Below are 23,075 nucleotides of genomic sequence, written 5' to 3'. Positions count from 1 at the left end.
GGGAGGAAAGGGGGGATGGTCTTCATCTGGCCCCTGCCAGGCCAGGATGAGCCTGAGGAGCCTGTCAAGGCAGATCAGAGGGAAGTCCAGCAGCGATCGCTGAACTCAGGGGCGCTAGGAAGCCACTGGGCTGTCCTCCCACAAGGCCAGATTCAGACTCGGTGTGAGCAGCTGCAACACTGGGGGAAAGGAATGGATTTGCACCAGATTATGGTGGGGACCCAATTCTCAGTTACACTGCGGCCCCTTCGCATCACTCCAGCAGAGTCGAAGGGACCTTCAAGGGAGTGTGACTGATTTACCCTCACTGGAAGGCAACTGTGTAAAGGGGCGTAATGCCAATGGGGATCAGGCCCCAGGTCTGAATTTGACCCCCTCAAGAGGACTGAGCCGAAATGGGGAGAGAAGCAAAGGCTATAGCTAGGGTTGCCAACTCTCTAGGATTGTCCTGGAGTTATGTCACGTGATGAAACCTCCAGGAATACGTCCAACCAAAATTGGCAACCTTCGCTATAGCAGATCCCCAAGCATACAAGAACCAGTTGGTCTGCAGAAGGCAGGGCAATTTCCATCAATATTTCGGACAAACTTCACTGAATGATATTCAACCTTATCAACTCACATTTCGGTGTCCTAGGAGCTGGTTGTATTAAATATGCATGTTTAGGTGTCAGTGGGATTATACGTAACTTGTCTAGGAGCCGGGGCTCTTGTTATGAGCTTCAAAGGACTCTTGAAACCAATGGGCTATGAGAGAAGCGAGCTGTTCGGTAAGTAGGTTTCCTAGGCGATACTTGGGAGGAAGGGAATGCAAATACCCACCTCTGGACCTGACCTTTGGAAATTTTGCCCTGGGGAGGGGAATTTTGTCTACAAAGGACCTATTCCCAGGATCAAAAAGCCCAAATGGCATAAAGGAGGAACTCAGATTCATGGGACTCTTGTTCTGAGCAAAAGGAGTGATGAACTTGTAGCCATGGGAAAACCCCTGGCTGGATTTGATGAACTGTTCCAGCCAGAGCCCTTGCTGGAGTTGTGGGGGGATCTCTGGCTATTAGCATGCGGGTAGGTTCTCTGATTGTTTTTAATATGTTTCTTTGTAATGCTTTTCCCTTATGAATAAACATACTTGCTCTGTGGGAGCTTAACTGTGGCAATTACGTTGTTTACCGTCTCCGAGGAGAAAAGTAAAGAAGCCCGGCTTAGGCAGTCTGACTGGGCTGGGGAATTCACAGTGTAGGCGGGGAGCCGTGCAGACTGGAAATACCCTGGCCAGGAGGAAGAGGAATGCACCTCTCTGCCCAAGAGGGGTGACTCCAAGGGAGCCGGAAGTGAGACAGTGGGTGTCCTTGCTGGACCACAGAGGGGGATATAGACAAACACCCATAAGTAGGGGCCCTACCAAATTCACTGCCATGAAAAACGCGTCACGGACCGTGATATCTGGTCTCCCCTTGTGACATCTGGTCTTTTGTGGGCTTTTACCCTCTACTACACAGATGTCACGGGGGAGACCAGCATTTCTCAAACTGCGGGTTCTGACCCAAAAGGGGGTTGCAGGAGGGTCACAAGGTTATTTCAGGGGGGTCGTGGGATTGCCACCCTGACTTCTGTGTTGCTGCCTTCAGAGCTGGGTGGCCGGAGAGCGGCGGCTGCTGACTGAGAGCCCGGCTCTGCAGGCAGCAGCGCAGAAGTCAGGGTGGCAATCCCATGCCCCGCCATCCTTCCTTCTGCCCTGCTGCTGGTGGCGGTGACTCTGCCTTCAGAGCTGGGCTCCCGGCAGGGCCGTCCCTAACCATTTTGGTGCCCCATGCAGCCCCCCCGCAGGGGGGTGTGTGTGTGTGTGTGGGGACCCAGGCTTCTGTTGTGTGGGGAGCTCATCCCAGGCCTCCACGGGGGGGGGGGCAGGAGCAGGCTTGGGGGGCATGGGGGAAACCAACCCCCAGCACTCACCGGCGGAGCGGAGAGGGTTGGGGCCGGGTCGATCCACTTCCTGCCGCCTGGTGAGTGCAGGGCAGGCCCAACCCCGCACTCACGGGGCAGTGGGAAGTGGAGTGGCCTGGCCCCAGCCCGCTCCGCTCTGCTCCCCTGGCTCCCAGCCTTGGGGGACAGGGGGAAACCGCCCCCCAGCACTCACTAGTGGTGCGGCTGGGAGCCAGCAGCATGGAGCAGGCTGTGGCTGGGTCACTCCACTTACCGCCGCCGGTGAGTGCAGGTCGCCGGACCCCTGTTGCAGTCCTCAGGGGAGTGGGGGCCGGGCTGGGGTGGAGCAGGGGCTTTGGGGAAGGGATGGAGTGGGGGCCGGGCTGGGGTGGAGCAGGTTTGGGGCCCATGGGGAAGAGGCGGAGCAGGGGCTGGAGCAGCATGCAGCTGCTTAGGGCACCAGGAAAATTGGGGCACCAATTCTCCTGGTGCCCTACGCAGCCGTATGGGTAAGGATGGCCCTGGCTCCCGGCCAGCAGCCGCTGCTCTCCAGCAATTAAGGCAGCGCATCTGTCACAGCAGTGCAGAAGGAAGGGTAGCAGTACCGCAACCCCCCCCCCCACAAGAGCCCCACTCCCGCAACCCCTTTTTGGGTCAGGACCCCTGCAAATACAACACCGTGAAATTTCAGATTTAAATAGCTGAAATCATTGAATTTATGATTTTAAAAATCTTATGACTGTGAAATTTACCAAAATGGACGGTGAATTTGATAGGGCCCTACCCATAAGAGGTGGTCGGGGGAAACTGAGTCATGCCTTAGCACCAGAGGATGGGCTCGACGGCCTCCCGAGGTTCCTTTCAGCCCCGCAGGTTTACAACTCCTCAGGATTTCTCCACTTACCATCGTTCGCATCCGGCACGGAGCTGAGGGAGTCCATGCTTTTGGCCGGCCGCAAGCTCATTTTAACGGATTTGTCGTCTGCAAAAGAAATACAGTACACAGCGGAACAGGAGTGACCGTCCATCAGTGGACGGAGAGACTCTCCGGGCAGGTCTACACTGCAGCCGCTACAGAGGCACAGCTACGGTGCTGCGGCTTTGCCGCCATGGTGCCATAGCAAGGATGCTTCCTACAGCGGAAGGGGGTTTCCGTCGCTGTAGTTAACCCAGCTCGCCGGGAGGCAGTAGCTAGGGCTACACCGGGGCTCAGGTCGACCTAACTCCGGTGCTCAGCGTGCAACATTTTTCATAGCCCTGAACGACGGAGCTGGGCCGATCTAGTTTGTAAGTGTAGAAGCGGCCAGCCAGTAGGAGCACCCCTCCCCACTGCACCTCACAGACCCAGAACTGTGCAGAGGAGACCCCCCTCCCCCATGCACACACATAAACTCTGGGGACTGTATCGCTTTCCTCCAAGTGTTGGATGAAAAATTATCAAAATGTTTCCTTTAGACTTTATCCTTTTAATTGCATTGCATTGAATTCTATTGCACTGTATTGCATTGCACTGCATTCTACTGCTTTGCACTGCATTATTATAACACTGAAACAAGTGCATTCACCTTAGCAGAAAGAACCACTTGGATATTTCCAAACCAATTTTTTTCCAGACATTTTGGTTTGCGGGGAATTTTGAAATTTCAGCTTTTCCTTCAGACAGAAGGAGATTCTGAAAAGTGGGGATTTCCCATGGGATGGACACTCCGAGTTCCAGGCAGGGCTATTCCTGTTAGCAGAGGCCAGTCATCAGGAGAAAGGCCCTTGTGGAAAGTCCAGCAGTTGCCTGGGGAGAGTGAACATAACCAGCAAGGAAGGGAAGAGCCCCCAGAATGCCAGATCCAATTAACCCCTCATTCTCCACTCCTCTAGCCTGCCGTTTCCTCCCTCGGTTCTCTTCCTCCCCACCCCGTACCTTTCTCCTCTGCCTTGGCCAGCTTGCGTTTGGAGTCAGTGCTGGATCTGCCCAGGTTGAAGATCGACCTCCATTTCTTTACCTTCAAGGAGCCTTTTCTTCTGTGAAGAATGGCAGAGCTTAGAACTGCACCCACAGGCAGGGGGCTCCAGTGCAGAGGGAGCCCATGCCTGTGGGGTGTGGGTGTGTTTGCACCACTGGGCCCTGTTGGGTGGGACATGTCACAACTCTCCGTCATGGCCTGTGCGGGTGGTCTGCGTGCGCTCCCTTGTGGGCTGTGTTAGGCCAGCTTCTGTGTATCTCTGACCCTTTCACGGTGTGTGCATGGGCACATGCGTGGGTATATTCACTGTCACCCTCTAGTGAATGGAGCCTGTCAGTGCTACTTGTCTACAGGCAGGGCTGGCGAATCGACCAGCTCTTTGCCCAGCAGGCACGGACCTGTGATTTCCATTTCTCCTCCCGTGTGCCCTAGTCTATACATGGTCAGGGACCATCCCCCTGGGGAATCAGGTGCATTAGCGCACAGAGGATGTGTGAAAGCATCTAGCGCTTGATGCATTTCCTCGTTCCAACCCCCCGCGCTCTCAGGGGCCGATCTGCATCTGGGGCACCAGGGATTAAACCCAGGCAGCTGGTAAAGCCCAGACAGAGAAGAGAGAGGAGGGGCGGGGCCCGTACTTGTGGTCGTTGAGCTCGATGATGGTGTGGTAGGGGCGGATCTGTGGCGGGCCGTCTCCCTGGTTCAGCATGGCGGGCAAGTTGTAGGACATGGTCTGGCAGTCGGGGTGGACTCCTGGCAACCCCAAGCCGGACAGGAGGAGGGATTTCCGGAGGCTCTCGCGGTCACTTCCTAGGACAGGGAAACAAACACCTGGATGATTCAGCTGGAGCTTGCGGGGCTGGGAGCGTGTGCCAGCAGCTGCCAGCAGGGAGTCTCGGATCCAAAGACAATCACAGACCTTGTTAAAGCCAGTGGGAGCCAAGCGCCTGCCTTCAGGCTCAGGGGAAGGAGCCGCCCAGCCCCTTAAGGGAATAAAACCAGCTAGGGACAAAGAGAGCGACCAGCCAAGACACTAAGCCGCATGGCCAGGCCGGAGCTAATGCAGGTGGCTAGCGGGGCTGAGGATAACTGCTGCAGGTTGTGGGTGTTGGAGGCAAAAAAGCCAGGAGAGGCAGTTGTGAGTATGATACTGAGAGGAAGCGAGAGGCAGTGATTCCTGGGCACAGAGCAGCTGGAGGAGCAGACATGGGGATTTCTGAGCAAGGAAACTCCCTGCTGTTGGTTGTTTCTCCTGCGGCAGGAGTCTGTGGATGTGCTCTGTAAACAAACACGATTCCACTAAAGAATATCCCTGCCTCATAGCACGGATCTCTCCTCCTATCAGAAATAGCCCCATAAGGCCCCGAATATTAGCAACCCCCTCGGACCAAGGGGCAACACCACCATGAGCTCAGAGGCAGTGTGGTCCAGTGGCAAGAGCACTCAGCTGAGTCTCTAGGAGACCAGCATTCTATTCCCAGCTCTGCCACTGATCTCACTGGGTGACCTTGGGCAAGTCACTGCCCTGCCCTGTACCTCAGTTTCCCCTCCCACTTTGACCTGTCTGTTCAGACAGCAAACTCTTTGGGGCAGGGACTGTCTCGCTGTGTGTCTATGCAGCGCCTGCCATGATGGGATCCTGATATCGTTGGGGGCCTCTAGGCAGCTAGTGTAATATTAGTAACATGTTACTGTTTCATACTTCAGTGGCTCTTCTGGGATCCCTCCAATTTGCTTCAAGAGGCTGAGGGGCCAGAACCAGAACAGATGAGGAGGCAGATACTTGCCATGCCCACCAGGGCAGAGGGGAGAAGATGAAAGATGGAAAGATATAACCAGGCTCTGGTGGCTGAGTAAAATCGCCCAGGTCCCTGCCTCTGTGTCTGCATGGAAGGGGAGGGTTTCCCCACCCCCAAAGCTGGGGACCGATCAGGGTATCACTGGGCACATTAACAGCAGTCACCCTCTCTTGGCACCCAAGGTGGGGTGACGCCCATGGGTGCTTGCCCTGGCCATACTCAGCTCCCTCTGCAGGTGCTGGGTGTTTCACCACTGACTGCGACAGAAGCACGGCCAGGCCAGGCCAAGCACTCTGAGATGCCGCTGTGTATGCCGATACCCTGAGACGCTGCCCGGGCCCAAGTAATCGTCCAGGTCCTTCTCGGCCCCAGATGGGCGGCCTGTGCCAGCAGCATGGGGGTGGGGAGGGCAGAGACCCAAACCCTGATCTCTCCATGGGAGTGTGCTCACGGGGGAGTGTGCATGCTGAGTACCTCACTAAACCCATGTCCAGCTTTGGCAGCCAGGTACTGCACAGGGCAGGAATGCACAATGCCTCTGCCAGCCTGACCCTGGCTGGGAGAGGGAGCTTGGCATAGTGCTTAGGATACCGGCCTAGGGCGTCAGGAAACAGAGATTCAATTCCCCACTCTACTGCAGACGCCCCATGCCTCAGTTTCCCAGCTGTACGATGGCTATAATAGCCCTGCCTCCTAGGGGTGTGTGTGGATAACTCCATTAAAGACAGGGAGGGGCTCAACACTAAGGTGAAGGGGGTCACAGAAGTACCTTAGGGTATGTCTATATGACAATGTAAGGCCAGGGTTTGAGCTCCAGACTAGCCCTCCTGCCCCATCTGTCTACACACAAATTGCTCAGGACCGTGGAGGGTTCAAGCCCGATGGCTTTGCAGTGTAGATGCAGCCCCTCTGGGAGACAGCCCGATTTTCTTCCTCCTCAGGACAGTCGAGTGTTCCCACAACAGGCCACCTTTTGGGAGGGCACTCGGGAGTCTGGGATACGGGTGGTTCTCTGGTCTAGGGCCCGCGTCATGCAGCGTAGACACAGGAGCCCCAAGTCGGGACCCAGGGTTCCCCCGACCCGTTCCTAACCTGGGGGTTACAAACGAGTGTAGCCACTCAAGCCCTAGGTTAATGAACCCAGGCTCTGTGAACTCGAGTTCTGCTAACCCAGGGCTTACGTTGCCGTGTAGACAGACCTTCGGCTAAAGAGTAGCTAAGGTCCAGATCCCCACAGCTTGAAATGCCTAACTCCCCTTCACTTCAAGGGGAGTTAGGCACCGACATCCCCAAGAGGAGCTGGGCCTGCATTCTCCGAATGGTGGCAGGACGGGCGCTCTGCACATGACTGCAGCCAGGACTCCAGCCCCAGTGGCCAGTCTTCCCAGGCCCCAGTGTCGAGAGAAGGGCTGGGCTGGTCCTGCGGCGCAGAGCCAGATGCGGCAGGGCCTGCCAGTCACCTCCGCCCCAGGCAAGTGACCTGGGTGGCGCGAGGCCCCCAGAGCTATCGGGGCTCAGCGCCAGGGCAGGGCACCAAAAGACCTACCGCAGAGAGGGGCGTCTCTGAAGAGCTGCTCCACATGGGTGAGGATGAACTCCACGACGATGGACTGCACCCGCACCTCCATGAAGGCAGCCGTGCCGTTGAACCCAGAGGCCTCGATGTCCTTAGACCTGGAGGGGAGGGACGGGGAGGTGTGGCTGAGCAGGTGAATGCTGCTGGAATCCGGCCCGCCTCTTCCCCTCGCACTCTGCCCGTTCCCTGCCATGGGGCAGAGATTCCAGGCAGGGGGCACCCTTTGGCTTTGGGTTGGGGCTAGCGTTCTGCTAGAGGAGACCCGGTGTGTGTGGGGAGAGGAGCGCAAAGAAACGGGTGCAACTCGCCTGGGCGTTTGGAGGTCACGGGTTGGTGTCTCGGGGGAACGTGGCAAGAGGGGGATGTCCTGTTAAAATGGTTTCCTCTCCCCTTCCCTCGCCAGCTCCCCCACACACCCATCTCCTGTCCCTATCTGCTCTCCCCGGCCTCACTTCCTCCCCATCTCACCGTCTCTCCAGGCTGGTGTCACACTCCATCCCCGTCCCTCCCAGCTCCAGGATCTATGGCACCGAGGCTGGTCCCCTTCCCCCAGGAACCCTCCTCCCTGCCTCTGACGCTGCCTCAGCGTGCACAGCGTGACCAAAGCAACAGGCGTCTCTGGTGCCCCCTGGCTCTCACCTGAGCAGGTTGGGGGCCCAGACGATGGCCAGGTTCCTGGCATGCATGTTGGTCTGGGAGCTGTAAGAAGCCATGTGAACCAGATGTCTCATCAGAAACTCCAGGGTCCTACGACAGCCAAGGCAAGAGAAGGAGACGCTCACATGAAGACAGCACGGCATGGGGCGGGGGGGGGGGGGATTCAAAATTCTGGGCTGGAGACCAGTGGCACACAGGGATGCCAGGCGGGATCAGGCCCATCTAGCCCAGTGTCCTGTCTCTGACAGCGGCCAGCACCAGGTGCAGCCGGGGCAGCTGTCACCACCACACAGCAGCGGCTGTGGGACAATCTGCCCCCATGGTCCCACCCTGGGCTCCAACAGTCGGAGATCAGTGATCGCTCTGGATCAGCGTTGCTCAAACTGGGGTCCTTGGACCCCTGGGGGTTCCTGAGGGTATTCCAGGGGGTCCGCGGGTACTGCTGATCAACTCCTACCCCGCCATCCCTCAACTCCTCCCCCTCCCTCTATTTCCCAGAGGCTACTGAAGCCAAACCAGGAGATTTTAGGCGTTAAAAGTCCAATGGCCAGTGGGGCTAAGGCAGGCTCCGCGCCGCTCCCAGAAATGGCTGGCACGTCCCTGCAGCCCCTGTGTGTGTGGGGGGGGGGCATGGGGTCTCTGCACACAGCTCGCCAGGAACTGCGGCCAATGGGAGCTGCAAGGGTGGTGCCTGCGAGCAGGTCGCAGAGACTGCTGGCTCCCTGCCTAGGAGCCACTGCTAGAGCCCACACCCCCTCCCAGAGCCCGCACCCAAACTCCCTCCCAGAGCCCGCACCCTGCACCCCCCACCCCAGCCTGGTGAAAGTAAGTTAGGGTGGGGGAGAGCAAGCGACGGAGGCATGGGGGATGGAGTGAGCAGGAAGAGGTGGGGCAGGGGCAGGGCCTGGGGCTGAGCAGGGGGTCTTGGGGGTCTCCGAAAAATGTTAAGTCAAAATGGGGGTCCTCAGGTTGCTAAAAGTTTGAGAACCGCTGCTCTGGATAGTCCTGTTGCCCAGATCCTGTCCAATCCCCCTGGGAATCTTGTTGAGTTCTGGGCATCAGTGACATCTTGTGGCAGTGAATTCCATAGGCCGATAACATGATGCATGAAAATGTATTTCCTTTTATCAGTTTGGGATTTCCCGTCTTCCTGTGTCATTGCCTGTCCCTTGTTCTTGTGTTATGAGACTGGGCGAATGGAAGCCCCCAGTCTCCCTTCTCTAGACTATTCAGTCCCCTCTCATTCATCCCCTCTCTAAACTAACAGAGTTGACCTCATCAACACTTTTCATAGCAGAGTGTCTCCAGGTCCTGGATCATCCCATCGCCTTTGTCTGACCCCTCTAGTTCTGCACTGTCCCGTCTATGGCGGTGAGTCCAGGCCTGCACAGTACTGGACTGGTGGCGCTGAAGATGGCATGCCCTGTTTATCCACAGGACACACAGCCCCTGGTTTTCACCCGAGCCCCTCAGCTGGATCCTGGCCAATGGCAAATCCCCCTGGCAGAAGTTGTGGAGTGGCTCTTAAGGGACCACATACCGTGGCAAAAGTTAAAGCAGCCCCTAGGCTGCTCTAATTTGCGTCAGGGCTGGCGCAGACCAGCACGCTGACCATGGGGCCAGACCCACTCTGCAGCCTGGTGCTGAGCGAAGGTCTGATACAAGAGAGACTCTGGCCCACAGACAGTAGCAGCCGCGGAGCCAGGTTCCCTCCCATTGCCCTGCCAACAGCTATCAATCCAGGCCTCGGCCCCATGGGCTGGCTCCACCTGGGTGACGTCTCTGCCTGAGCCAGCTGAGGGCGAAGGGGGCCATGGTCTCAGACACAAGACCCTGGCGGGGGAGACCCAGCCTCAGCTCCTGGAACATCTGCAGGCTCCTTTCCAGGGGCCAGCAGGAGGGGCGAGGCCTGGCTGGAGAGAGGCTGTGCTCGACATTGTCCTAGCTCCACTCCAGGGATCAAACTCCCGCTCACCCCGATGGAGGCGGACGCTGAGCGCAACAGACAATGGTGCCAAGTGTGGGGAGCCTCCCAGCCTGCCGATCAGCAGCCGTGCTGCAGGGGCTGGCCACAGAGAGGAGAAGCCGGCCTCTCCACTCCCTGCTTGGCCAGAGAGCTCCTGGGCAACCCCGCTGCAAGCTCTCCTCTGACTGGATGGCCAAGGGGCGACACGGGCTGCAGGAGAGGACAGGCGTTGCTGCCGGGGCGCTGCAGGCTGAGAGCCTCAGCTCCCCGCTGGGCGACGTGCCCCCCTGTACGATCTGCAGCACACGGGGGGATCAGCCAGAGCTCTCGGGCAGAGGGAGGGCCAGAGAGTAAGGGGCTAAGGCTGGGGCAGTGTGTGGTTGACCCAGGTGACTGCTGCTGATTGTTGTGACTGATATCGGGGTTGGGGTAAATTAGTCTGGGACCAACAGCCAGCAGGGAGCCCACACCACAGCTGGTGAAAGGCACCCGACCGGCAGCCTGGAGTGCGCAGGATAAGGGCAGGCCAGGCAACCGTGTTCCATCCCAGAATGCCCCAGCCCTGACCTGGAGGGACCAGCCTGGGAGCAGAAGGGGAGCTGGGTCCCCCATGGCCTGTGCCCTTCCATCTTCAAAACTCAAGGGTTTTTTGTATGGCTGAGCCCAAGTAGCCCTGCCCTGGCCACCCCGAGGCTTTTGCTCACACATCACGCTCACTCTGAGGGGCCTTGGGGTGGGCGGTGGGGTGGGGGGGTAACCCTGTACCTGTAGTGTGGGGATGGAAGCTCCTTCAGCACCTCTTTGATTTTCACCAGCCGTCCCTCCTCCATCTGTATGGCCACAGCATCCTGAGAGAAAAGCAAGAGTCATAAGAACAGCCAGACTGGGTCTGGACCAGCTAGCCCCATATTGTGTCTTCCGGTAGTGGCCAATGCCAGGTGCCTCAGAGTGTATGAACAGAACAGGCAATCATCAAGTGATCCATTCCCTGTCGCACATTTCCAGCTTCTGGCAAACAGAGGCTAGGGACACCATCCCTGCCCATCCTGGCTAATAGCCATTAATGGACCTATCCTCCAGGCACTTATCTAGTTCTTTATTGAACCCTATTATAGTCTTGGCCTTCACAACATCCCCTGGCAAGGAGTTCCACAGGTTGACTGTGCATTGTGTGAAGAAATACTTCCTTTTGCTTGTCTTAAACCCTCTGCCTATTAATTTCATTTGGTGACCCCTAGTTCTTGTGTTATGAGAAGGAGTAAACAACACTTCCTTATTTACTTTCTCCACCCCAGTCATGATTTTATAGACCTCTATCATATCCCCCCTTAGTCGTCTCTTTTCCAAACTGAACAGTCCCAGTCTTATTAATCTCTCCTCATACAGAAGCCGTTCCATACCCCTGATCATTTTTGTTGCCCTTTTCTGAATCTTTTCCAATTCCAATATATCTTTTTTGAGATGGGGCAACCACATCTGCACGCAGTATTCAAATGTGGGCGTACCAGGGATTTAGATAGAGGCAATATGATATAGAGAGAGGAATCCAGACTTTTCTCTCCACTCCCCCTTCTCGGCCATCTCTCGCCAGCGTCCTCACAGCACGTCCCAGGGTGGGGTTGGGGCGGCTGCAGGGTCCCTCCAAACCCAGCTCAGCCCTGGACCAAGGACAGAACCTAAGGCCGCCATGACTTTAGAGCAAGGCCATACAGAGCCTCATACCCGCTGCCCTGGAGCTCTGGGATCTTTCCTGTTTTCTGCTGACCCATCTCTATCCACTGCTCTCTGATCCAGAGACATGACCCGGGCCCCCCTGTTCCCCTCCATGGCTCACACCAGCCCGCCCCAGCCCAAGGGGAACCCAGCTGAGCTCAGCAAGTCACTTCTATGGATAAAGAAAAGGAGGACTTGTGGCACCTTAGAGACTAACCAATTTATTAGAGCATGAGCTTTCGTGAGCTACAGCTCACTTCATCGGATGCATATCGTGGAAACCTGTTTCTATGGATAAGTCTACACTGGAGCTGGGGCTGTAAAACTGCCAGAATATACTCCAGCCCGGGACTCCAGCCAGGTACCTGGACAGCCAGCCCCTCCTTTCGTCCGTGCTGTTGCAGCCACACTGCTATTTTTAGTACGCTAGCTTGTTCAGAGCTAGCTTGCGTACGTCTGCCCAGCTGGAAATGACACCAGCAGGTCCAGTGTAGACACACCCTTAGTCACAGGGGAGCCCATTTCGGCTTGGGTTGAGAACAAGCCTAAACAACCCAGCCTCCAACTGCCGCCTCTGGCTACGTCTGTTCCTCCCAGACGGGATCCAGGTGATTCTTGAGGGTCAGGGGCAGCTGAAAACAGAGGAAATTGAGGGTCCAGGTTTGGCAATGGAGCAGCAAGTTCTGTGGCTTTGACTGCAGCCTCCACCACCTCCAACCCCCTTCCAGCAACCAGGGCTCTCCGGAGCCGGCCAGGCCTCTCCGCCTCACATGGGAAATGGCACCCTGCTGTTTGTGCAACGGTGTGACAGCAAATGCCCTGCCCCAGGTCCCAGGAGACGCTCCATCCACTCCCAGCCCCGGCAGGCCCAGCCCCGCTTCTCTAGAGAGGACACGAGCACCATTATTTTCGTTTGTGTTATGGGGCATCCAGAGGCCCCAGTCAGTCTCGTCCTACTGAAATCCTTGCTATTAATCATTCATAGAATCATAGACTATCAGGGTTGGGAGGGACCCCAGGAGGTCATCTAGTCCAACCCCCTGCTCAAAGCAGGACCAATCTGCAACATTTATTGACCAGCGATCATTTCTATGGCACCCTCGGGAGCAGCCTGCACAGAGATACCAGCAGGGATTGAACTCACAAACGTTAGCCCCAAAACCGAGAGAGTCAGTAACAGATGGTTACAGTCCCTAGCACTGGCCATTAGAGGGCGACATGATCACACACCCAGGGCACCAGCGACACATGGCCCTCTGCAGTGGTTTGAGCAGGCCAATGTGCAGACTCCCTGCACCACAGCGTCCATTTCCTCTGCACTCCACGGCAGAGAGCAGCGCCCCTAGGGCAGGAGTGGGCAAACTACGGCCCGCGGGCTGAATCCCGCCCACCAGCATTTTAATCCAGCCCTCGAGCTCCTGCTGGGGAGCGGGGTCTGGGGCTTGTCCCGCTCCGGCTGGGGAGCAAGGTTGGGGGCCGCTCCACGCAGCTCCTGGAAGCAGCGGCATGGCCCCCCTCCGGCTCCTATGTGTAGGGGCAGCCAGGGGCCTCCACTGTGCACGCTGCCCCTGCCCCAAGCGCTGCCCCTATAGCTCCCATTGGACAGGAACCGCGGCCAATGGGAGCTGCAGGGCTGGTGCCTGAGGAAGGGGCAGCGCACAGAGCCCCCTGGCTGTGTCTCCACGTAGGAGCCAGAGAAGGGACATGCCGCTGCTTCCGGGAGCCTCTTGAGGTAAGCACCTTCCGGAGCCTGCACCCCTGAGCCTCTCCCCATGCCCCAGTCCCAACCCCCACCCCAGAGCCCACACCCCCAGCCGGTGTCCTCACCACCCCACTCCCCCACCCCAGCCCGGAGCCCCCTTCTGCACTCCGAACTCCTCATATCTGGCCCCACCCCGGAGCCCGCATACCCAACCAGAGCCTTCATCCCCTCCCCAACCCCAACCCCAACCCCAATTTTGTGAGCATTCATGGCCCGCCATACAATTTCTATTCCCAGATGTGGCCCTTGGGCCAAAAAGTTTGCCCACCCCTGCCTAAGGATAACAAAGGCTGTGATGGGTGGTAGTTCTAGGGTTAGGGTTAGTTATGTTAGTGATCAATGGCTCCATGTCTAGTTGGCAGCCGGTATCAAGTGGAGTGCCCCAAGGGTCGGTCCTGGGGCCGGTTTTGTTCAATATCTTCATAAATGATCTGGAGGATGGTGTAGATTGCACTCTCAGCAAATTTGCGGATGATACTAAACTGGGAGGAGTGGTAGATATGCTGGAGGGGAGGGGTAGGATACAGAAGGACCTAGACAAATTGGAGGATTGGGCCAAAAGAAATCTGATGAGGTTCAATAAGGATAAGTGCAGGGTCCTGCACTTAGGACGGAAGAACCCAATGCACAGCTACAGACTAGGGACCGAATGGTTAGGCAGCAGTTCTGCGGAAAAGGACCTAGGGGTGACAGTGGACGAGAAGCTGGATATGAGTCAGCAGTGTGCCCTTGTTGCCAAGAAGGCCAATGGCATTTTGGGATGTATAAGTAGAGGCATAGCGAGCAGATTGAGGGACGTGATCGTTCCCCTCTATTCGACATTGGTGAGGCCTCATCTGGAGTACTGTGTCCAGTTTTGGGCCCCACACTTCAAGAAGGATGTGGATAAATTGGAGAGAGTCCAACGAAGGGCAACAAAAATGATTAGGGGACTGGAACACATGAGTTATGAGGAGAGGCTGAGGGAGCTGGGATTGTTTAGCCTGCAGAAGAGAAGAATGAGGGGGGATTTGATAGCTGCTTTCAACTACCTGAAAGGGGGTTCCAAAGAGGATGGCTCTAGACTGTTCTCAATGGTAGCAGATGACAGAACGAGGAGTAATGGTCTCAAGTTGCAGTGGGAGAGGTTTAGATTGGATATTAGGAAAAACTTTTTCACTAAGAGGGTGGTGAAACACTGGAATGCGTTACCTAGGGAGGTGGTAGAATCTCCTTCCTTAGAGGTTTTTAAGGTCAGGCTTGACAAAGCCCTGGCTGGGATGATTTAACTGGGAATTGGTCCTGCTTTGAGCAGGGGGTTGGACTAGATGACCTTCTGGGGTCCCTTCCAACCCTGATATTCTATGATTCTAACGGCCCAAGCGTACCAAGGGCAGAAGCAGAATTACATCGAGCAGATGAGCTTCCCAGCATTAATGCCATCAGCACAGTGAGACATACCATCAAGGTGCCCTCAGAGCCCTGGAGTCATGACATAGAAACCTTCCTTCAAGCAGGAGGTCGATATATTGGGGAGGGTTCAGAGAAGAGCCACGAGAACGATTATAGGATAAGAAAACCTATCGTGAGAGACACAAGGAGCTCAATCTATTTAGCTTTAACAAAGAGAAAATTAAGGGGCAACTTGATCACAGTCTGTGAGTACCTACTTGGGGAACAAATATTTGATAACGTGCTCTTCAGTCTAGCAGAAAAAGATCAAACACGATCCAATGGCTGGAAGTTGAAGCTAGACCAATTCAGACTGGAAACAAAGCACACAATTTTAACCGTGAGAGTAATTATCCACTGGAACAATTTACCAAGGGTGGGAGATTCTTCATCACTGACCTTGTTTAAACCAAGACTGGATGTTTTTCTAAAAGCTCTGCTCTAGGAATTATTTGGGGGGAGCTCTCTGGCCTGTGTTACACAAAAAGAGTCAGACCAGATGATCACAATGGTCCCTTCTGGCTTTGGAATCTATGAATCCCTCCTTATTATAACCAGTTTTGCAAAGGGAATATTCTCTGATTATTTTCTCCATGTTTTAGGATTTTACAATGGCCTTAGAGAGCTCATTGCCGGTTAAAAAACAAACGTTCTTTCCTGCGTTATGCCTAAGGCCTACATGATACACAGCATCAGTAACTCACAAAGTGCTTTACAGAGGCACTCAGGATCAATAGCCCCCATTTTAACAGAAGGGGAAACTGACTTACCACAGTTTAGCCCTTAGCAGAGCCAGGACTAGACCCCCGGTTTGCCGAGACTCATATTGATTTCCTAGCCACTAGGCCAGCCCTTGCTTTGTGCTAGCTGCACTCTCTGTCTACTTGTTGCATTTCCCTTAGATTTTAAGCTTTCGGGAGCAGGGCTTGCCTCTTTGTTAGATGTGCGTGAAATCTGGAGAACACTCATAGAATCATAGACTATCAGGGTTGGAACGGACCTCAGGAGATCATCTAGTCCAACCCTGGGCTGATCCCCAATTTTTGCCCCAGACTCCTAAATGGCCCCCTCCAGGATTGAACTTACAACCCTAGGTTTAGCAGGCCAATGCTCAAACCACTGAGCTATCCCTCCCTCCCTGCCTCTGGCCTGCTGGGTAACCCTGGGCACTGTTCCGTGCCTCGGTTTCCCCATGTGTAAAATGGGGATACTGATCCTGACCCTCCTTTGTAAAGCGTTTTGGGATCTACAAATGAAAAGCACCAAATAAGAACCAAAGATGATGAGAATGAAGATTAATATCAGGGAAATAACATTAAACATAGCAAAATAATTTCCATTACTGCAGGGTCTAACTGCCTGTGGTTATTAGAATGGAAAGAATGTTAAAGATCACATGGACTGTCACTGTTCATGCCGGGCCGTGGCTTTTTGCGTTTCTCTAGCTAAGTTCACTGAGTTTCATTTTGGGGTCTAAGCAGTTTCAGTTTCCAGATCACTCGCCCAATGAGCGTCCAACTGTTCCACATGGCAGGTCACATTTGAATAGAGTCAGAAATTCTAGATTCATAGGTTCCAAAGTCAGAAGGAACCACTATAATCATCTATTCTGACCTCCTACGGGCCATGGGATTCCCCGAACTAATTCCTGTTTGAATTATAGCTAGGGCCTACCAAAGTCATGGTCAATTTCACGGTCATAGGATTTTAAAAATCGTAAATTTCATTATTTCAGCTATTTAAATCTGAAATCTCAGGGTGTTGTAATTGTAGGGATCCTGACCCAAAAAGGAGTTGAGGGGCGGGGGTCGCAAGGTTATTGTAGGGGGAGGGGGATTCTGGTGCTACTGCTACCCTTACTTCTGCGCTGCTGCTGGCGGGCCACTGTCAGCAGCTGCTGCTCTCCAGCTGCCCAGCTCTGAAGGCAGAAGTAAGGGTGGCAATACTGCGATCCCCCTAAAATAAGCTTGTGACCCCCCTGCTAAATGCTTTTGGACCCCCAATTTAAGAAATGCTGGTCTCCCCCATGAAATCTGTATAATATAGGGTAAAATCACACACAAGACCAGATTTCATGGCCCATGATGCGTTTTTCATGGCCATGAATTTGGTAGGGCCCTAATTATAGCCGATCTTCTAGAAAAACCTCTAATCCTGGTTTTAAAATTGCCGGTGATGGAGAATCCACCACAACCCTTAGGAAATTGATCCAATGGTTAATTCCTCGATCCAATGGTTAATTCCTCGCACTGTTAAAAATTTACACCTTATTTCCAGTCTGTATTTGTCTCATTTCAACACGGAGCCCCTGCCATCTGATTAGCACAGCCACAGCTGTGCCTCAACTTTTGGGGATTTTCTTTCCCCCCCTACATGAACATTTCAGCAAAACCAACATGAATTCGAGAAAACTTTCAGTGGCGCAGAATCTGGATAAAATTTCTCCCAGTTCTAAGCCTAGCCCCTACATAAGAACATAAGAATGTCCACACTGGGTCAGACCAATGGTCCATCTAGCCCAGTATCCTGTCTTCCAACAGTGGCCAGTGCCAGGTGCTTCAGAGGGAATAAGCAGAACATCCTCTGTGTGATCCAAGTGATCTATCCCCTCATCTATTCCCAGCTTCTGGCAAACAGAGGCTAGGGACACTTCAGAGCATGGGTTTGTATCTCTGCCCATCCCGGCTAATAGCCACTGATGGACTTATTCTCCACTTATCTACAGTAGAACCTCAGAGTTACGGACACCTCGGGAATGGAGGCACAAGCCATAACGGGATGCTCCTCAGGGCGGACTGCTCGGAGCGGGGGCTCTGGATCCGAGGCTCCCCTCATAGCAATTGCTGGGCCCTTTCAGCAGGACCTAACTCAATCTGATTCTGTCCAAGAAGAGGACGCCCCAGCTATTGTGAGGCATTTCACTGGGAAGAAAACTTACCCACAATCTCATCTGTCCCACAGTGGCAAGGGCTGCCCTTTCTCTGCTAAGGCTCACATCTGCTAAAGCATGGGTACTGAATGGAGCATGCACCTCTGCCCACACATGGGCCCCAGGGGAAACACGGAAACACCCTGATTTGCACACGCAAGTCAGAGCACACGCGGCTTCACCCACACCCTGCTAGGAATTTGCCTGTCAGAGTGCTGTGGGGACAGGCAGGATGCCAGCTGCCGATGATTTAATTCCCAGTGCTTCACCGCTGTGAGGACCAAGGCGGACGTGAAATTGCCACAGCTGGTGGCCAAGACTGCTGGGTTCTGTCTTCACTGCACTACAGAGGCTGTTGCTCCCATCCACACACAAACCCTCTCACCCCCAGTTTGGTGGTACATTAAACTTAGGCTAGCTGGCCCAGCTGGGGTACAGACTAAAGGCTGAGTGAGCTTTTCACTGGGGTTAGTAACCTGCCCACTTTGGAGTGAGGATGCTGATAGCCCTCCTGCGTAGGATGACCAGACAGCAAATGTGAAAAATTGGGACAGGGGTGAGGGGTAATAGAAGCCTATAAAAGAAAAAGACTCCAAAATTGGGACTGTCCCTATAAAATGGGGACACCTGGTCACCCTACTCCTGCATCTTCCCACAATTCCCCGTGTGCCCAGAAGGACAGACAAGTTCTCCCACAATGCACCGGGAGCAAACCACTGCACTTAGTACTCACTGCCATGCTAAGACCCATGGGGTTCCCCCCCAAGCAGCCCCCCAGCGGGGGTGACACACACAGGGGAGTACAGAACAGGGCAGACACGGGCACTCAGGTCGGGCTCTGCAGTGCGGCTGCTCGCTCCGGCACTAGGCCGAGACAGGGCTCAGCCCCGGGTGCCGATCACTGGAGCTAGCATTGTGGCGGAGACATCCTCGGAAGGCAGATTGCAGGGCCAGACTCACAGCAAACTTGTCGTAGAGTTGGTAGGTGAGCAGGGGGTTGGGGAGTTCCCGGAAGTAGGCTTTGCAGAGGGAGCTGACGCAGTGGATGTCCTGCAGATACACATCTTTGTTGAGATCGGGGCAGCGGTCGCTGTCAAACTCCTGCCTGCGAACCAAGAGAGGGAGGAGAGTGATTGCACTGGCGGGCCTGGGGGAGATGAGACTAGGGAGCAGCTAGGGTTGCCAGCTGAGGTTGGACGTATTTCTGGGAGGTTTCATCACAGGACATCATCTTTAATGAAAGATCAGTCTTTGATTCCTGGAGACTCCAGGACAGGAGTGGCAGAAAAGTGTGTGTGTGTGTGTGGGGGAGGACTGGTGCCCAAACCGTGGCCCTGCCTCTTCCCCCCGAAGACCCCGCCCCCTGCTCGTTCTTCTCCATCCCCTCCCCCCGGCCCTCGCTCACCCTTATGACCAGTAAAAAGTAGGAGGGTCATGGTCCCCTGTCCCTGTCCCAGTGCTCCTGCTCCGGGACAGCCCTGGAGGGTTGGCAAACCTAGGAGCATGTGTTCACATCAGGGCTCCATGGGCCACATGCACAATCCACACACAGGCAAGGACACCCAGACCCAGTCCCCGCACGCCACTGGCTGGGGCCAGCCAAGTTCCCCCTGAGCCCTAAGACCTCGGTCCCTGTTTCTCTTTGTGCGCATCACACTGGAGCTGGCGGCGGGCGGGGGTCGTATCCAGCTTGGGGAGACATACTTGCTCTAATGCTGTTGGAGCGCGCGCGCGAAAACTCGCAGTGGAGCCGTGGTGGGATGGGTTCCCTGCCCTACATACCAGCTCACCTGAAGCCCTAGGTACTCGTCCCGCTGCTCGTTTTAGTGTGCTGGAAAGGACACCGCCAGCCCCCATCCAGAGGCCCTCTTTGCCCTGTAGCACTAGTCCCCAAGCCAAGGCGTGACCGTCTCCTGGGACGCCAGAAGCCACCGGAGCGAGTGCAGAATGCAGCTGCCCACCGTGGTGTGAGTCCCCAGGGTCACCAACTGCCCCAAGACTGCCCAGGCTCCCTGTCTGCTCTGGGGGCAAATCCAGGTGATGACGAGGGGTCTGTCTAGCGTTAATGTAGCTAGCTCGGGCCTCAGAGCCGTGAAACCGCAGCAGCACGGTCTGTACAAGCCCACCTGAAACTCTGGGTAATTGCCCCGAGGTAGCTACGTCAAAGCTAGCTTGGGGCCATCTACATATGACACAAAGGCCCGGTGGTACCAATGAGCAAAGGCCTCACTGTTCTTTGCAAAAAACTCCTGTCTCCGACCTGACAAACTCACTGCACCTCAGACACCACTCTCATGGTATTTATCCACCAAGGGTAGCATGTGAGGTCTCTACTGAAAGCTCGTAATGTAATGATACTCCTAATCGTTTCGAGATGTGCGTACGACTGATCATTAAGGAATAATGGAACTATATTGAAAACTACGCCTCGGAGGGAAATGGAGTTACCAGGGAATCCTATGTCTTCGTGCGGGCCCGTTCCAGTCAGAGGAAGATGTTGCTCCTCCCTGGCTAGGCCATGACACAATGTATCGCTCCATTGTCCGCCATCCTAACAACCCAGAGAAGTCAATGGAAAACCATCAAAGGTAAACGTTACACACTAAAGCCACGTGGAGGTGAAAAGGAGCGTGATACTGCCAGGAGGTCGCTCCATTTGGAAGTGAAGGCAAAAGACTGGTTAAGACACTCTGCAGCCATTCACTGAGGAGACGTTTTGTTGGGTGGGGATGTTTCAGGAAGGATTGGACCCCAGTTCCTGGGAAGCCACCCAGTTCTGCAACCATCTGAATTTTGCAGGGGGAAACCTACTTTATTGGCTAGGAAAGGGAACTATTAATAAGGGTGGGATCCGGGTCCCGTTTTATGATGTTTTGTATTGTAACCATCTCCTTCCAACACTCTCTCTTCTTTCTAGTGAAACCTCTGTTCTTTCTTAAATAAACCGTCTTTCGGTTTATTACAAGTGGGCACAAATGCTGTGTGTTATACAGGAGTGATGATTTAAGGTAAAACTGGTAAAACTGGGTGCACTGCTTCTTTCGGGGTAGAGGATCTGGGATTTCTGTGAGTATCCAGTGTCGAGGGCTGGACATCACAGGGGGACCCATCAAGCTGCCGATGCTTTAAGGGGATTAAGGGATTGGGGTGCACTTCTTGTTAAGCAGCATAGCCTGAAGGACAGCGCTTGAGTGTCTGATGGCTGCTGGTGGTTAGAAGCTTACCCCCAGCTATCACTAGAGGCAGGGCATAAGAAGGTGACTCACAGACTGGGGTACCCCGAGAACCGTCACAGTACCGGTCACATCCCGGGCCTAGAGCTAGGTGAAAATTTTTCAGCGGAGTAGTTGTCTGTCAGAAATTGTAGTTTCATCAAAATCTAAACATTGTGTGGGAACATGTCAATTTCAAGGACATTTTCGATGGGAAAAAGTCAAAACAAACCATGTCAGCATCCTTGTTTCAGTAGGGAAAAAGTGTTTCATTTCAACATTCCCATTTCACTTTGATTTTTACTTTATACCAATATATTACTTTGTATCTATATGATACTCCATAACTAATATTATATTACCGGGCAGAGGTTTTCAAACTTTTTTCATTTGCGGACCCCTACAAGATTTCAAATGGAGATGCGGACCCCTATGGAAATCTTAGACACAGTCTACGGACCCCCAGGTATCCACAGGCCACAGGTTGAAAACCACCGTTATAGGGTTTTGACGTTATCCAAAAGAAAAAATGTTACCTGACTGAAACTCAACATTTCAACAGTAGCAACACGAAATGTTTTGCTGGCTCCAGATTGGGGGTTTTTTTAGACTTTTCATCTTAGGGAATTTTCAAAATTTCAGCTTTTCATTCCAATTCGGAGCAAAAACCAATTTTGAAATGACAGAATTTCCTGTGGAACAGAAACCCCAGTTCCCAGCCAGCTCTAATGATCTCTAAGGCCCTGCAATGTCTGGGACCCAGTTCTAACTGTGCTTCGTCCCCACAGTTCAGATCAGCTGGGACTCAAATAACAGGCCCTAGATTTGCATTCTCAGAGGGGCTGTTTTAGCTTTGCAATCTGCTTCCTCCACAGCTCTGCAGGAGTCTGAGTCTGTTTGACATTCAGAGCACAGGGTAAAGGTTTGGCTCTTCCCCCAGTCTTTTGTCCTTCGGGGCAAATTTGAGGCTGATCTGTATTTTACTGCTGGATGTGAGTTTTCCAAGGTTGAGGCGACCAGCAAGTGAGGTGTGTTATTTTATGAAATACTGTTCAGTGCCTAGAGGTGTGTTATGGGAGATTTCAGGGAATAAAGAAAGAAAGAAAGAAAGAAAGAGCTCAGCACCTTTAAAAATTCCTAGATCATAGAGTTTAAGGCCATTAGAGCATCTTGTCTGACCCCCTGTATTACAAAGACCAGAGCATTTCACCCAGTAACCTGTATATTGGGCCCAATACCTTGTGTCTGACTATGGTGTATCCCCCAGAAAGGCAGCCTGGCTGGATTTGAAGACAACAAGAGATGGGGAATCCCCCACTTCACTCGGGAGTTTCAAACTGGCCCTTTTAGGCAGGTCCCTAGATGTGCATGTAGGAGCCTTGGGCACCCAGCTTTGAAAAGTTCACCCACAGCTTTTAATGAGGGGCCCCTCAGAGCCACGTGTTGTGTCACAGATGCCACGAGTGTATCAGACACATGGGAAGCCCCCCCACTTGTCCCACACACATGCACAAGTGTCCCCTCCAATCAGAGGCATTTTCAGCCCCTGTCCTTACCTCAGCTTCTGGATGTTTGAGGAGACCCCGGAGAGCCTGTATATCCCGTCCACAATGCCATGCTGCTCGACAAACTCGGTGCAGCTCCTCAGCACCTGGGGGACTGGGGGGAGAGAGGAGAGTCAGCCGGAGCTCAGCAGCAAATCTGAGGGGGCAGACTAGAGCCACGAAATGGCCAGAGCCCCGAGCTCTTCTCTTCTGGAGCGGGGCAAGTCTGCTGTGATGTCCCCCTTTCACTCCTCCTCCCCAGCAGAGATGCGTGATGTCTTGCTCTCAAGTGGGCAGCTGGGAAGGAGTTTCCACCTCTCCGGGCCTCGGGGCCCAGCCACAGCTGTCAGACCCACGCTGATCTCCCAAGGGAGGTTGGATTCTCTAGAGGGGTGCAGTAGCAGCCGGCAACCACCAGGAGGAGACCACTAATGTGGGGCTGTGGAGTTAATGAGGAACAGCTAATCTGCTTTAAATTGACACCTGACCTTACTCCAGATTAATTTTCCTGTGCAGACAAATTCCTGGCTGCAGGAGCTCTAAAAGGCAGCTGCCCAGGGCATCACAGCAAAAAGGCCCTGGCTGGGAGAGCCCCAGGGGCAGTC

General features: G+C 54.2%; 1 protein-coding gene across 1 annotated transcript in view; it reads right to left on the bottom strand.

Moving 5' to 3' along the window:
• Nucleotides 1-22,578, bottom strand: part of ARHGAP30 (Rho GTPase activating protein 30) — a 40,439-nt gene extending 17,861 nt beyond the window's left edge. Inside the window, exons 1-8 of the mRNA XM_084613255.1 lie at nt 22,483-22,578; nt 18,675-18,819; nt 10,645-10,727; nt 7,896-8,003; nt 7,227-7,354; nt 4,520-4,691; nt 3,839-3,939; nt 2,828-2,905 (exon numbers count right to left, since the gene is read on the bottom strand). Coding sequence (XP_084469381.1) covers nt 2,828-2,905; nt 3,839-3,939; nt 4,520-4,691; nt 7,227-7,354; nt 7,896-8,003; nt 10,645-10,709 — 652 coding nt within the window. The 5' untranslated portion in view covers nt 10,710-10,727; nt 18,675-18,819; nt 22,483-22,578. The remainder of the gene's footprint in view (nt 1-2,827; nt 2,906-3,838; nt 3,940-4,519; nt 4,692-7,226; nt 7,355-7,895; nt 8,004-10,644; nt 10,728-18,674; nt 18,820-22,482) is intronic.
• Between the last annotated feature and the right edge of the window lie 497 nt (nt 22,579-23,075).

The sequence above is a fragment of the Lepidochelys olivacea genome (assembly GCF_965140295.1).
Source record: "Lepidochelys olivacea isolate rLepOli2 genome assembly, chromosome: 24".
Taxonomy (NCBI): domain Eukaryota; kingdom Metazoa; phylum Chordata; order Testudines; family Cheloniidae; genus Lepidochelys; species Lepidochelys olivacea.
Note: the sequence above shows the minus strand (reverse complement) of the source record. Positions and strands in the feature narration are given on the sequence as shown.